This window comes from Carcharhinus amblyrhynchos, chromosome 16 (genome assembly GCF_965287045.1).
Source record: "Carcharhinus amblyrhynchos chromosome 16, sCarAmb.v2.hapA, whole genome shotgun sequence".
NCBI lineage: Eukaryota > Metazoa > Chordata > Chondrichthyes > Carcharhiniformes > Carcharhinidae > Carcharhinus > Carcharhinus amblyrhynchos.
In genome coordinates, this window is record NC_137339.1 from 31,414,270 (window position 1) to 31,430,094 (window position 15,825).

Here is a 15,825-nt window from a genome sequence, read left to right on the forward strand (position 1 = left end):
CAAATCTGCATTGGTAGCATGTGTAAATACATCTGACATGAAGTACTCCAGATGCTATATTGGAAAAGGTGTTATTGCATATTCACTTAACGTCTGTGGAAAGTGTGCAGAATAGGCAGATTGTGACGTGTGTCACCTGTGCTGGCATTTTGGAGTTCCATGTTTCACCCAGTACCCCCTTAACCTCACACAGCTTAACACTCACTAAGTAGCACGAAGAAGGCCTCATCACTAATATTTAAGGGGATTAACAACTACCTACAGATTTTTTGTTGGTTGATGTCTCCTGGCTGCTGCCACAGTTGTACATATTATAGATGCTTTCCATAACTGAAGCACTTCTTGCTCACTCCAAGGCTCCTACACAAACAAGTTTCTTGCAAATCTTTGTGCATTGATAGGCTTTCCTCTTGCAATACAGAATGACTGGGAGAAGGAGGTGCTATGCATATTAAAACATACTGTTCGATGAGGGCAGAGGGAGAAGCAACAGCTAGGGTATTCAGGGGATCAGTTGTCCTACCTGAACATCAGTGACAGCCAGTATTTGAAATGCCTGTGCTTGTGCTTCACTAAAGAAATTGCCACTTAAATCTACCAGATGTTGCAGAGACAACACTAGCCTCTGTGCAAAACATGGACTGCTTGTCAGTGGCTTTAAAAGTGACATTAGTCATGAATCTTTATATATCTGCTTTCAGGCTGCTGCCAGAAATATTAGCAATGCAGTTTGCAGTGTGCTGCTGCATAAGAGAGAAAAAAAGTCTTTCTTTTCAAAGCAGTATAATTTAATTCAGTTCTCTGTTGTTGGAGAGAAGCAAACAGAGTGTGAACAAGGGTTGCAAAGATTTCAAACTTCCCAATGGGGTACACATGTCAACTTGAACTGAAAGGGGTTTCACTCTCTCAATGTGCAGCTAGTATGTGACCATAGGCAGCACGTTATGCAGGTCAGTGCCAGCCATAATGTGTTCTGTGTCAATCAGTCAGCAAATGAAAGGATGGCTATTAGACAACAAGAGCTTTCTGCTGACGAAATAGCTCATGGCTTTGATAACCTTTGCACATTTGTGGAATGTACGTACAAGAGCCTTTCTGCCATAAATGTGATAGAGCAGAACATTGGCATGCAGAAGCAGTGATTCCACAGAATGTTCCCAAACAGCATTGCAGTGCTTGTCAGAGTGGTTCTGAAGATTTGTGATGGTGTGCCACTATGTGGGAGTGGCGTTTGATAACATTTTCAGAAGAGAAGCTGAAGAAGGAACGTGAGGAGGAAGAGGAAGGAAAACTGCAATCTAGATGGCCCCTCTCTGAACCAACTGTATGTGTGGACCTAATGTGGCACAGTGGTTAGCACAGTTGCCTCCCAGCTTCAGGGTTTAATTCTTGGGTCACTGTCTATGTGGTATTTACACATTCTTTCCATGTCTGCATGGGTTTCTTCTGGGTGCTCCAGTTTCCTCCCACTGTCAAAGATGTGCAGTTAGATGGATTTGGCCTTGCTAAATTGACCCTTAGTGTCGGGGGACTAGCAGGGTAAATACATGGGGTTAGGGTCTAGGTCGGATTATTGTTGGTGCAGATTTGATGGGCCAAATGGCCTTCTTTTGTACTGTAGGAATTCTATGATTTTATGACGTGCAATACCAGTAGCCTCAGCATAAATTCCCCAGTTACAACAGCCCCATACCTTTTACCTTTCCTGTGTCACTGGCCATCACATTGTCCTCTTCACCACAATAGAAAAATAAAAGACAATACAAATACACATTCTGATCCAAATTTATTAATTAAATCATGCCACATTACATATGTTTAAGCTGATCACTTGTGTGTATTCCCTTAGTTCCTTTGTTCTGTGTGCTGTTGCCTTTCCGAGTGGTCTCACACTGTACTAGTCCAGTGACTACAGTTAGGTTGGTGGAAGTCTGCTGAATTTCTGTGGAAAGACTGCTGCTGACTTTGGAGAATAAACTGAAGTAGTTCTGGACTATTAATGCCCCCCTTCGTGGGTGATGGGTGGCACGGTATACGGCTACCATGCTACGGGTAGCACAGTGGTTAGCACTGCTGCTTCACAGCTCCAGGTTCAATTCTTGGCTCGGGACACTGTCTGTGTGGAGATTGCACATTCTCCTCGTGTCTGCGTGGGTTTCCTCCGGGTACTCCCACAGCCCAAAGATGTGCAGGTTAGGTTGATTGGTTATGCTAAAAAAAAAATTGCCCCTTAGTGTCCAGAGATGTGTAGGTTAGAGGAATTAGTGGGTATAATATGTAAGGATATGGAGGTAGGGCCTGGGTGGGATTGTGTTCGGTGCAGACTCGATGGGCCAAAGGGCCTCTTTCTGCACTGTAAGGTTCTATGATCTTCTATGACCTTCAGACTGCACTATCTTGGCATGGATGAGTCTGGGCTAGCTAACTAAGCGACAACAGCAAAGGCACTGGTGGAGTGGCAGTGTTAGGATAATAAACTATCATTCTGAGATGGAACTGTACATTTTTGCTCTATGGAGCCACTGCCATTTCCTCCTGTTTGCATCTTAGCCTGAGGACAGATTATTGACTACTGTGACACCCTGAATCTTCTGAATACTGGTAGACAGAACCATGATAGTAACAGTATACGAACAAAGAACAACACAGCACGGGAAACAGGCCCTTCGGCCCAACGAGCCCGCGCCGCCATCTTAACAATGTGGTTTTCCTTCTCCACCCTTGACCCATGTCTATGCTTATGGTATCTCCATTGGAAACCAGATTAAGGGGAGAATAATTTAGCGACAATTTGTTACACCAATCAGCCTAAGAGCACATCTTTGGGGTGTGGGAGGAAACCGGAGCACCCGGAGGAAACCCATGCAACCACAGGGAGAACGCGCAAACTCCCACAGACACTGGCCCAAATCCACGTATCTGCACAGCAAACAGTGATAGTCACTGAGCTGTCGTGGTGCCCATCTGCTGGTCCAGTTTTAAGCACACACAAACGACGTGAAGTACTAGGCTACTCTCCAAACATCCAAGAGCAGCCCACGCAAGACCCACCATGTGTATGCCCCTCGTTAGACAACAAGGTGGACCAACGCACCTGCAGAGTAAAAGAGAAAAACATCAACACATGTAACTGTTGATTTCCAGGAATGTCCCGAGGCTCTGATCCTTATTTAAAAGTCTCCTATAACCCTCCATCCCTATTTCACTCATGTGTCTAAGTAAACCTTAAACAAGTCCAGCGTGCCCTCCACCACCACCTTACTTGGCATTCCATACCCCCACGACCCTCTGTGTGAAAAACCTCTCTCTAGCATCCAAGTTATACCTCTCCTCCCTCACCTTAAGCCCGTGGCCCCTTGTGATATTTGTCTCCAATCTAGGAAAAAGCCTGCCACTGTTTATCTATACCCTTCATTATCTTATACACCTCTATTAGATCCCCCCTCAATCTCTGTCTTTCTAAGGAAAACGGCCCCAATTTACCCAATCTTTCCTCATAATCCAGTCCTTCCATACCAGGCAGCATCCTGGTAAACCTCCTCTTGCACTCTCTCCAGGGTCTCCACATCCTTCCGGTAGTAAGGTGACCAGAACTGGACGCAGTACTCCAAATGTGGTCTAACTAACGTTCTGTACAACTGCAGCATTAGACACCAGCTGTTCTACTCTATATCTTCCTATAAAGGCTAGCATACCATAAGCTTTCTTTGCAACCTTCTCCACCTGTGTTGCCACCTTCAAAGACTTGTGCACTTGCACTCCGAGATCCCTCTGCATTTCTATACTCTTAATAGGTCTACCCTTTATCATGTAACTCCCCTCTACATTATTCCTTCCAAAATGCATCACCTCGCATTTATCAGGATTAAATTCCATCTGCCATTTACCTGCCCAATATACCAGCCTGTCTATATCCTGCTGTGTTGCCTGATGCTCCTCCTCACTGAGCGCCAATCCTGCCATCTTTGTATCATCTGCAAACTTGCTGATCACAGCACGTACGCCCTCTTCCAAGTCATTCATATATATTACGAATAGAAGAGTTCCCAGTACTGAGCCCTGCGGCACACTACTGGTGACAGACTTCCAGCTAGAATAGGACCCTTCCATTACGACTCTGTCTCCTGGTGTTGTCAGACTTTTTCCTGTTACCTAGCCAGTTTTCAATCCATCTAGATACCTGTCCCTGTATCCCATGAGCATTAACCTTTTCAACCAGCCTACCATGAGGGAGTTTGTCAAACACCTTACTGAAATCCATATAGACGACATCAATGGCTCGTCCTTCGTCAACCGTTTTTGTCACCTCCTCAAAAAATTGTACCAGATTCATATAAGGCAAGACCTCCCCTTAACAAAGCCATGCTGTGTATCCCTGACCAGATTGCTATGCTCCAAATGCGTATACATCCTATCCCTAAGAATTTTTTCCAACAACTTTCCTACCACTGACGTCAAACTCACCGGCCTATAATTACCAGGGTTATGACATGGCAGCAACTTCAGCTGTATTGACAGCTATGTGAGCTTCCACAGTAGCACTTACCTGACCTGGCCAAATGTGACTTCAGACCCACAGTAAAATCGTTGATTCTTAATTGCACTCTAAAATTGCTTGGAAAATTACTCGGTTAAGGGCAGTTAGAGATGAAAAGTAAGACAAAAACACCCATGTCCCAAGAATGAATAAAAAAACCCTGACTTTTAGAAGCTGCTTGATCTGCAGCAGGAGCTAAGATGCAGACAATACATTGTAGTTGGTCCCACAGGTATGTTGATGGGATTAACCAAGATCCTGTACTGGAAAGAATGGGCTCTAAGCTCTGTGCAAAGTCATGTGCCAAATTGGCACTGGGCTCCTCCATGAACCTTGTCCATGAACGCAACTTTCTGGCAGGCTTTCCAGTGTACTATTTGTTTTGTTATGTACAAAAATCAACCTTGTTGTTCTATACCCTGGCTTATTGGAGTCTTCATTGGAGTCTTTTGCACAGAATTTGTATGTAGCCCAGCCTTCTGGCAAGCTGGTGGCTGTGTTATCATTGACTCCTACCCTGGCTGCAGAGCAACTTTTCCCAGTGTCCCACCACATGCAGATTCCTCTTTATGCTATCCTCTAAGATATACACATCGGAGTACTTAAGCTGCTGGCTGCAAATGGGAAGTTGAGTGACAATGTGTTTTCACCATCATTGTCTTCTTGCTCAGGGAAGGTTGCAGTTCTTGGGTATCAGAAAGGGAAAAAGAACAAAGGCTGTGATGTGGAGGCAGGATAAAGTAAGAAAGGCACATTTACACTATCTGCAGCTTGTAAACCCGAATATATTGCAGAATGAGGGGGAAGTAGGATATGAGAAGGAGCATTAGGTATGAGAATAACATCATTTTCAATGGATTTGGCCCACCTGCTAGCTATGAGGTCTGTGTGTCTGTTCCCATAATGAGAAGCTCCATTTTGTTCATGAGAGTCATAACATGCAAGTATGCCTCTCCCCCTCTGGTAAAATACCGTTTCCTCCAGTTGTGCACCACTTTCTCCAGCATTGGATGGAAGTTTGTCAATGACTTGCAATAGATTAGTCAGAAGTGGCTGTCATGGTTGAACAGCTTGCATTGTGTGTAAGGTGTGATATGTGGATGTAAGGGTTGCAACAGTGCTAAATTTGTGAGGGTGAAGTGAATTATATGACTGTTAAATATGAATTTTGGTTGAAAGGGATTGTTTGTGGTTGAGTAATGATAAATTGAACAGTGGCTGCAGCCAGTCATGGGTTATAGCATTTGAAGATGCATCCATTCGCCTTGACCACTCTTTGCAAAGTCATTACACTCCTTACAAAATTTCACACATACTCCTAGCATTGACCTCTATGGCCATCTGGTTTCACTATCTTCTCATTGTCAGCATGGAGGGGACCTCCTTGAATCACGGTGGGTACAGCATCTCTCCTTGTATCATCTCTTCCACAAAGATCACTGTACAGTGTTTGAAACTTTAGTGCAGGTTCTCTCTCTGTTCCTCTTTCTCCACCTATTTCTTTTTTTCCTTCCATTCCCCTCTGCCCTCTTCATGGTCAGTCGCAGTTGATTATTGACCAGCACACTTTTCTTAATGACCTACAGCATCCACAATGTACCTTCATTTTAAATGTTGCACGCTTTTAACTGGTATCAGCAAGTTAGAATTTTGGGCCCTATGCTGATGAGTATAGTCAATGAACAAGACAATCATTTAAACGAGCTTGCAGTACTAAGCTGATATGTGGTTACATTACATTGAACTGGCACAAGGTAATTGTGCATCACTATCTCTGCACTTGTTTTTGTGGAGTATCTAATTTAGTCCTTAATTTACTTGGTGCCTATTTGCTGGTTTTTACACAAGGAATACTATAGAATAAAAACACTGCCTATGATAATGTTCTCTTTTAACATTGGTGACCAGAAGCACAATGTAGGCAACATAAAATATGTTAAGCACTGATATTGTTCTATTAATTTTGTAACTAAGAGAGGAAAGACCACACAGCTACTGGATGAAGACTGCATTGGTATTGTTTTGAACATTTTTTAGTTCTTCCAGATGACCATTAGTTACAAATCATTTGAACAATAAACTATTTTACATGGTGAAATCATGCATTGTGCATTACCAGGTGAACTCTATCACATGAGTCCTTCTCTGTAGAACTGATTTGCCAATTGCTTCAAGAATAGATACAAATTCAGTTAATGACTGTAATGAAACCCTGGGGCACAAAAAGCCATGCCATTATTTGATTCTGTTATGTTAGTAGGAGGTTATGCTGTGCCAAACATTTTTGCTTAATGCAATTTGTTTATGCAGTGAAAGAGAACTTTTGGCTTAGTGATAGCTTTCCCACCTCGGAGGTAGGTAGTGAAGGATTTGTGCCACAGCTATTGGAGACAAGAACTTTGTCTTTATGTATGGGAGTAGCATTGAGCAAGGTATTCAATATGGTTACAGTGACCACTAGATCAGTGACAATATTTCTGCCTCTCATTTGGAAGGATTGAGTTCAGGCACATTTCAGAAAGCCTTGACAACTGGAGGTCAGCTCCACATATTGGCTTAATATGTGTGTCTGATGAGTGTAGGTGGCTTTTTGTCACATCCCCCCTTCTCTCCTCAGCCATTTAAAAGTAGGTGAGATTGACAGTTCATGTTGGATAAGATAAAAACCATGAGGAAGATAGTTGGAAACTATCTCAACTGCTCCCTTCTGTCAAGAATCTTGATTGTGAAATTTGAATTAGGATCTGCCCTTGAGCTAACATAATGGATGGATGGACCTCATGCAGCTATTATGTCATCCAGTAGAGGGCAAACATCCGCAAGTGTATTGAAGTTTATAAATCCTATTGACTTAATTTACTCTTGTAGATAATAATAGAAAGGTTGTCATTTGCGATGCCATCTGCTTCTGCTTGATAATTCATATATGTAATTTTCAGATAGAACTTATTAATTGAATCTGTTCTACTTTTACTTCACTGAAGAAAAATCATGGATTCAGGGGAACTGGATTTCTACCAGCATGGTAAAGTGTGTTCCAATACATGTCGTAGTACAAAAATTGATCTTTCCAGTGCCAGATCATCTTTGAGCAGTCAGCAATCAACAGAGTACATCCCAGTGACTCCTGCAATAGCTGATGGTAACACATTTTCTTTATTAACATCTATGCCACTTTTGTATGCTGAAAGTCAAATTGAATGACAGAGTTTTGCTGCTTAGAAGCAGGTATTTGTTTGGCACAGTTGGTGGCACTCTTATCTCTGAGTTAAAATGTGTTTAATGATAGTCCAGGAATGAAGAACATAATCTAGGCTACACTTATTGGAGATGCTATCTTTCATGATGAGATATTCACTTAATGCACACTTTGTTCAGATGGATATATATAACCTGATGATACTCTTTGAAGATGAGAAGGGAGTTCTTCCAATGTGCTGGCCAATATTCTTTACTTAGATATCACCACTGACGATGCTCGAATAATTGGTTATCCATTTCGGTTAGTTTTTTGGGACCTTGCTTTGTGCTGTTGCCTTTGAAACAACATGAGCAGCAAGCAAGAATAATTAATTTGGTGTAAAATATTTTAAAATGTCTTGAAAGCTTGGTAAGGTGATAAATAAATCCAAGTTCTTTTATTTCTATTTTTGTACCAAATTTTTTTACTTTAATTATTGTTTTAATTCAGATTTCCAGCACTATTTTGCTTTTGTTGTTGCAGTACTGCAAGTATTTAGCGGTCAATGGTGAAACAAAGATGCTTGCCGTTGATTTCGAAGAAAGCTGGCCAGAGAGATTTAGCGATCTGTGGCAGACACTTTCCTTTCTTGATGGCAGTTGAAATCTGGCACCAAGTCATGGGGATCTTTAGGCATCCAGGAGAGTGATGAGAGCAAACAGGGTAAACGGCCAATCACATTGAAATATTTTCATGCACAGCAAACTAAAACACTATTACCATTACTTTTAACTTAAATTTTCAGATAGCAAAATAATTTTGACTGGTTTAAGATGGGAGCTAAAATATTGTTATTAAAATATTTAATATAATTGTGAATTTTTTTATTATGGGGAAATGTGATCTTCTGCATGTGTAAAATTAGCTTTATCGGGCCACTGGATGGTGCTTAGCAGTGATTATGAAACTTGTATGGCATTTAAAAATCTAGTTACCCCTCATTCAGCAAAGTATAACTTCATCAAAGGTTTATTCTCAAGACTTACTACGTAAAAGTGGAGGTTTTCATCAGTTCACAGCTTAAAGATCCCACTTTTGGGTGAGGTCCTCAGTTGTTCATCACCTGGCAGATCTTAGCAATTTCTGGATTTCTGTGTTATTCTGCTGACATCTGGACCCTCAAAGCTGCTGTTCGTTCTGGCGGAGTACTGATGGCAAACATAGAGTTTTACTGTCATTACCACCACAAAATTTGGGTGATTGATTAATTTTGATTTGCTATGGTTAAATGCTGGTTTAGACAATTACTAGAGGTGTATTGATAGGAATGTGTATGAAAGATATAGAAAAGAAGAGAAATATTGTTAAGGGTGTTGTGAACTATGATGGCAAATATTGTGGTCTATCAGCACATAAAACTAATGCAATTACTGTGAAGTGCATTTACATTTTTTTTGGATAGTAATGTTGCTTCTTGTACATTTTTGTTTAATTTCAGATTTTTAAAAAAGCAGGTGTTTTTCTTATGGGGAACTTTCAAATAGATTTTTAAAAGATCATCAGAAATTATTTGACTACTTTTCCAATTAAATGACTACATACAGGACATGCTTTGGCTCTAGTATCTTAGAATTAAACTTTGGTTCTCATGGAAAACTTTAGAGCCACTTTTCCACTGAAAACAAAACTAATGGTTGGGTGGATGGAGGCGCAGAAGCAAAAGTGATAGTTCATCTTTGTAGATGGCTGGAATTAAACTGGACACATGCCAAAGCCGTCAGAGCAAATACTGAAGTTACAATGGAAATATATAAGAAAAGGTTTACAATACAACAAAATAACAGCATTGATTTGATAACCTTCTCTGAATGTGCTGCCATTGTTGAGATTTTAAAAATAAAAATAAAGGATGGTAAATACACACTTCAAGTATTGAAACAATTCACATGAAGGCTATTTTGGGTGATGCCTCTATTATAGTTACTTGGAGCTGGATTTTGTTTTGGCACCAAATGCAAGAGAGAAAAGAGATGTGCAGTTTTGAATGTTACAAAACATTTTATATCTGGTTATTTGTAACAAATTAATATTAGGTAATTAAGGTTAATTGAATACAGATATTAAGTTAAGGAGCTCTGGCAAAGGGTCATCCTTATTCGAAATGTTGGCTCTATTCTCTCTCCACAGATGCCATCTAACCTCCTGCGTTTCTCTAGCATTTTCTGTTTCCATTTCAGATTCCAGCATCTGTAGTGTTTTGCCTTTATTATAGCTTAAGGGTTCATTTTACACTCTTATTGAACACTGGGCAATGGGAGGTGGGAGAGGAGTCGATTATACTATGGTGCAGACGTTTCCTTCAGAAGAATTATATTTTGTATTTAGAATGATATAGCGATGCCAGAGTGCATGGAGGACAAAATATTAACATGGCTTAGATTAATAAGTGATAATCCATTAATTATTTATCTATTCAGATTATTGCACATTTAAATTAGCTTCTTAGCAACAAATGGGAACCTGGTTTTCAAAAATGATAGGCTTGTTTTATGTGCAGTGCTGAATTTAGTGGGCCCACCATCGCCTCTCTAATTTCCAAACTCATAATCTTTCTAATTTCTGCTAATGTTCTGTTGAGTATGAAACTAAATTGCTGTAATTCATCATTAAGGAGGTTATAGCAATATATCTAGCAAATCATAATTTTATCAGACAGATTCAACATGGATTTATGAAAGGGAAATTGTGTTTAATTAATTTATTAGAGTTTTTGAACAAGAGACAAACAAGGCGGATAAAGGGAACTGTAGATGCTTGGACTTCCAGAAAGTATTTTTAAGGTGGCATATCAAAGGTGGCTTAAGATTACATTGTGTAGGGAGTAGCATATTAGTATAAAGGGAAGAATCTTCCGACATTCTGAATGTCAGTTTCAATGAGAAAATTGCTAATTAGCTCTCCAGATGCACAACCGAGTTTTTATTTCCAGAATCTCTGGTGCTATAGGCACAGAGTCTGGAGGCACTGCCATCATGCTGGTGGGGCTTGAGAGAGATGCCAACGCTGACTTCACAGAGATTAGGGCACCATTTTTAAAGAGGGAGTGCCAGGACACTGGCATGTTCCTCACCACCCAGGGCTATATTTAGTGCCCCTGATAGGTTGCCTGTGCTGCATGAGGGTTAATATGTTAATATTAGGCATCACTAACCACATGAGAGACAGGTTTGGGTTGGAGGTTAAAAGTAAAAATGGTGAAATGTGACACTATCTTGCCATATATGAGCCTCCCATCATTTTTACAGGAATGGGTTGTGTGACACAGCTGTCTCACTCTTGAAAGATGGAAACTTCATTATATTCATTATAATATTTAAACTAAGCTTCCACAGTGCATTTGGGCTTTTGATTTAAATTCACTGCTGATTGCCTGGGTTCTTCAGGGTTTGAGAAATCTAGCAGATAAATGGAAATAGAATCTGCTGAAACAAATACATTAATGCTTTTTCTGGTACTGTCTGTATCAGGAGGCCTCCCAGAAAACCTGCTACAGATTCACTTGTATCTTCCTGTATGATATTTTATTGTCTCCCACCTTTTTTTTGCACTTCCCTGACCCCTGACTGCCATATGCCCATTTTTTCGCACTTCCATTTCAATTCAGTCCAATCCTCTTTTCTGTCCCATTTTCTTCAAATTGCCAGAAACAAATTTCAAGACTTTGCGACTGTGGATTTCCGTTGTAAACTTCCTGTCTGGCAGACGACCAACCTGTGAATCTGACTGGCTGCATTTCAAGAAATTGTACATAAAAGTAAAAGATAATGAGGACCTGCCATTAAATTTGACAAAACCTCCACATCTCTAGGATTTCCTGTTTTTCCCCCACCTTCCACCTGCCCGTTGTCACATTTCCTCCTTGTTTCTTCATAAATATAAGAGCTATAGACACCGCCTATAAAAAAATTAAAAGAGGGTTAGATGAAAGTTAATAATTCTTCCAAATTTGTGGGAATACTGGAAAAGAGGTGGTGTCATTCTGTAAATAACTTACGTTAGACAGCGGTAGTGTGTAAATCAGTTAAAAGAATTGTACAGTGTATTGATTCTTGAGACTATTCTCGGTAACCTCAGGAACAGGATTTCTGACCATGTGAATCAAACTACTATAGAGAATGATCCAGTACTTAAAAAAAATTGTACTCACTGGGGATCAGCCAGGGTGAATTGTCAGGACCAAGTCTCCATTCCTGGCTTACTACCATCAACTGATTATCACACCCAAAACATTTCTCATGTACAGAACAGCAGGATGTCTCTCAATTAGGAAAGCAGCCACAAGAATGCTGTAAACAGGCAAAATAATGAGCTTAAGAATGCTTTCTTTTTCTCAATAGCCCTGCCATTGAAGAAAACCACCAAATATATGCAAAACCTGTCAGCCACAATTCATATATTGTACTAAACAATCTAATGTACAATGCTGAAAGATGTGTAAAGTACATGCTCTACTTAATGTACTGAATGACAGCAAAGTTAATAAAGAAAGTGAAGATGGTCGTGCTATGGTCAATAGAATAGTAAAATCTGTAAAATGGCACAGAAACATTTGTGCACTGCTAAGGAGAAACAAAAAGTGAAGGATACTAGGAACATCTACAACTGAAATGTATTTTATTAAGGGGTACAAGAAAATTCTTCTGAATGATTCAGTGACTAATACGTTATTTATTTTTCAGATGAATACCTCAGTACCTAATTCATGACTGATTCCTGACTTTTTCAGTTAATGGCTCACCTGCTACATCCAGAATTGAGAGTTGTGAAGACAATTCTGAATGGATTTCAACAATACCAGGTACTGAGATTTAAAAATTCTTCAAAATTGCAATGAAAGAATATCTATCTAGGTATTGTAAGCATTTATACAAAGACCATTGGCACATAGATGGAACTGTTAGGCCTAAGTGTAATCTAGATATGGTTCTTAAGGGTCATGGGAAAAAAACAGGAAAGTGGATGGGAGGAATATCGAATTAACTGTGATTCTATTTAATGGTGGAGCAGGTTTGAGGGGCCGAACGGCCTACTCCTATACTTCTTATGGTCTTTTAGGCTTTCCTACTTCTGAAGATTATAAATTCAAGGACGTTTTCAATGAATATGCTGTAAAAGTACAAATGATATGTTTTCCACATGTTTTACTAGGATATGGAATACTTTACCACAGGTGGTTACTAAACTAGAATCAATTGCAGGGAAATAGCTAAATACTTGAAATTGGCTGGTGCAAGTATGTGGGATTAGACCAGTAAGGGAGTGAGCACAGGCACAATGATTAGTCTTGTTGTTTTCTGATACTAAAATTTTGCATTTGATTTTGAGTGAGGTGGTTTGACTCTAAATTTTTTCATTCATGCTGTTATTCATGTTATTATCTTTCCTCAAACAAAGAGGATACTTTCTCGTTTTGGCGTGGATTGAAAGAAGCGGGTTTACTGGAAGAAGTCATACTGGAGTTTCAACAGGAGATGCAAGGTACACTGAAAGGTCTTCAGCAAAGAGTGCATCAGCCTCCTCTTCAAGTTAGCGGTGAGTGCACCAAGAGCACACTTCACTTCCTTTTAAAACGTGAGGAAGATGGCAGTTCACACTGTAAGGAATACATTTGTAAAATATAAATTGAAACATGACTTCACAGGTCGTACTTTCCTGTTGTTGCACCTGGCTGAAGTGCACAAAGGAATATCACATTAGGGATTTTGTCAGACTTTCCATCCATCCACTATCTTTCCCAGCTGATTATCATCTGTAAACAAATCTTGATGCAGGAATAGGTATATCTTCCCCCACCATCAGAGAGCTGGAAAAATGACATTTTCTCTTTTAATGCCCTCCTTATCTAAAGTTTAGCTTATCATAATAGGCAATATTCCTAACCTTGCTGTGAGTAGATTTTGAATGAAAAGTAATCAACGAGCAGGTAGAAACCTGATTGAGTGTAGGGGAACGTAGGCAAATGCTCTTGGGAATCAAGAAAGGAGGCAAATCTACAATATGATAGATATACATTAATAACAGGAGTATGCCAAAAAGAAATTATGGCAGTAGGGAACTGTGATATGACAGCATATCCAAAACATGAGTGACCTTAAAGAGTTGCAATAAATAAACACTTAGGAGGACAGAGTATTGGGAAGAGAAAGAGACATAAAAGTGGAAATGGTGTAATCTTTTATGTCAGGAATTCTGGAGAGGTTTAAGAGATTGTGCAGGAGGTAGTAAGTTATTCAATGAATCACTGGGATTAGACATTCTTAATCTGACATTTGGGGTAAACTACAGAGCCAGTGAGAATAAAAAATAATAGTTTGCTTTCTGTGAAGATGTTAAGGATGTGGGAAAACAATTATTAATGGGTGAATTCAGTTAACTAAATACAAATTGGGAACACCTAAGTAGCTTTGATTTGGTACGCCTAGCACATGACTGCTTTGTGACTCACAGCAACAGGGAAACGTCAATAAACAGTGCAGATTTTGGTTTGGTAATATTAAGGAATATAGCAATGTGTAGAAAATGTTAAGAGATGGATCAGAAGAATTGGAAAAAAACTTCAGATGAAGAAACTTCATTGTAAAGTTATTTCAGTATTTCATCAGTGAAAAGATATTACGAGAAGCTGAGGGCAGGATCTCCAGTGTCTTTCTCCACCCCCGCCCGCCCTGATCATTGGCCTCTCTCCAGCCCAGACCGATCTCCATGCAGAGTGGCAGCAGGACCCCTCATCCCCACTGATTGCTCCCTAATCCACGCCCCCTTGATGCTGCCCGATGCCAGCTGGGCATGGGCACTTTGCCCCTTCGACAGTGCCAGAGGCCCCATGCTCAGGGGGCACCATTGCCCGACCCCCTGGGGGCCCTGATTGCTCCCCCTTCACTCCGGCGGGGTCTCCCGCTAGTTCCCCAAATGTGGGAAGCTACTTTCAAACACGCCGGAATGAAATACTCCTGGAAAGGGTGAGAGATGCTATTGGGCCCGGCAAGTTGTGTGCTGGGCCCAATGATGACATGTAAAATAGATTAAAAATACATTTAAAACAGATTAAAATCACTTACCTTTGTTCCTACTGGTTTCCAGCAAGGTCCCGATTGCACCTATTCTCTGGTTCTGGGAGATGCACATGCATTGGGAATGCATATGTGAATCCTGCAAAATGGCCGGCACAAGCATCTCCTGATCCAACCTGCCATAAAATGTGCGGGTTGCGATGGGAGAATTGCTCCCAATGTCTTTGGAAGCCTGAACTTAAGAGAACGGAGTCCCAGAAGCTGAGCAAAGTATTGTTGAGGTGAGAATGCGAGGGAAAAGCAGATAGAATGTGGTTGACTATGGCTGGTCTTCTGGATGAATACTTTCCCACTATTCACCATATTGCTTGGCTCAATAAAAATCTGTCCATCCCAATAATGAAACTTTCATAACCTCTGGGAGTCAACAAGTCTGAGATTCATGCTCCACTGAATGACAAAGTTTTATTTCACCTCAGTCTGAAGTAATTGACCATCATTGAACCCCTGTTTTCTAAGTTCATCAGTTAGGGGATACAACCTCTGTGTCCATATTCCATTTCAGAAAATTGTATGTTTCAATGAGATTACCTCTCATTCTTCCAAACTCCAGACAGTATAGGCCCAATTTACTCAGCCTGTCATCATAAGGCAACCCTTTCATTTCAGGAACCATCCAGTGAACCTTTGCTACATCACCTCCAAAACAAGTGCATTCTGTCTTAAATATGCACAGTACCAGGTATAATCTCACTATAACCCTCTACAATTGTAGAAAGACTTCCTTATTCTGGTACTCCAATTATCCTGCAATAAAGACAAACGTGCCATTTGCCTTCCTAACTATTTGTTGTGCCTGCATGTGTTCCTTGTATAAGCATAGGCAAATCTCTCCAAACATCAACATTTAAAAGATCTGCATCTTTTAAAAAAAGATTCTACTTTCCTTGGCTTGACACAAAAAATGTAAATTGCCTCACACTTTCCAACTTATACTGCATCTGCTATCTTATTGCACACTCACTTATACTTTTTTG

The 15,825-nt window shown here is 40.3% G+C and overlaps 1 protein-coding gene across 1 annotated transcript in view; it reads left to right on the plus strand.

The window, feature by feature from the left end:
* gmeb2 (glucocorticoid modulatory element binding protein 2) overlaps positions 1-15,825 on the plus strand; it is a 69,888-nt gene that overhangs the window by 38,795 nt on the left and 15,268 nt on the right. Inside the window, exons 6-8 of the mRNA XM_080204958.1 lie at positions 7,522-7,679; positions 12,505-12,576; positions 13,173-13,310. Coding sequence (XP_080061084.1) covers positions 7,522-7,679; positions 12,505-12,576; positions 13,173-13,310 — 368 coding nt within the window. The remainder of the gene's footprint in view (positions 1-7,521; positions 7,680-12,504; positions 12,577-13,172; positions 13,311-15,825) is intronic.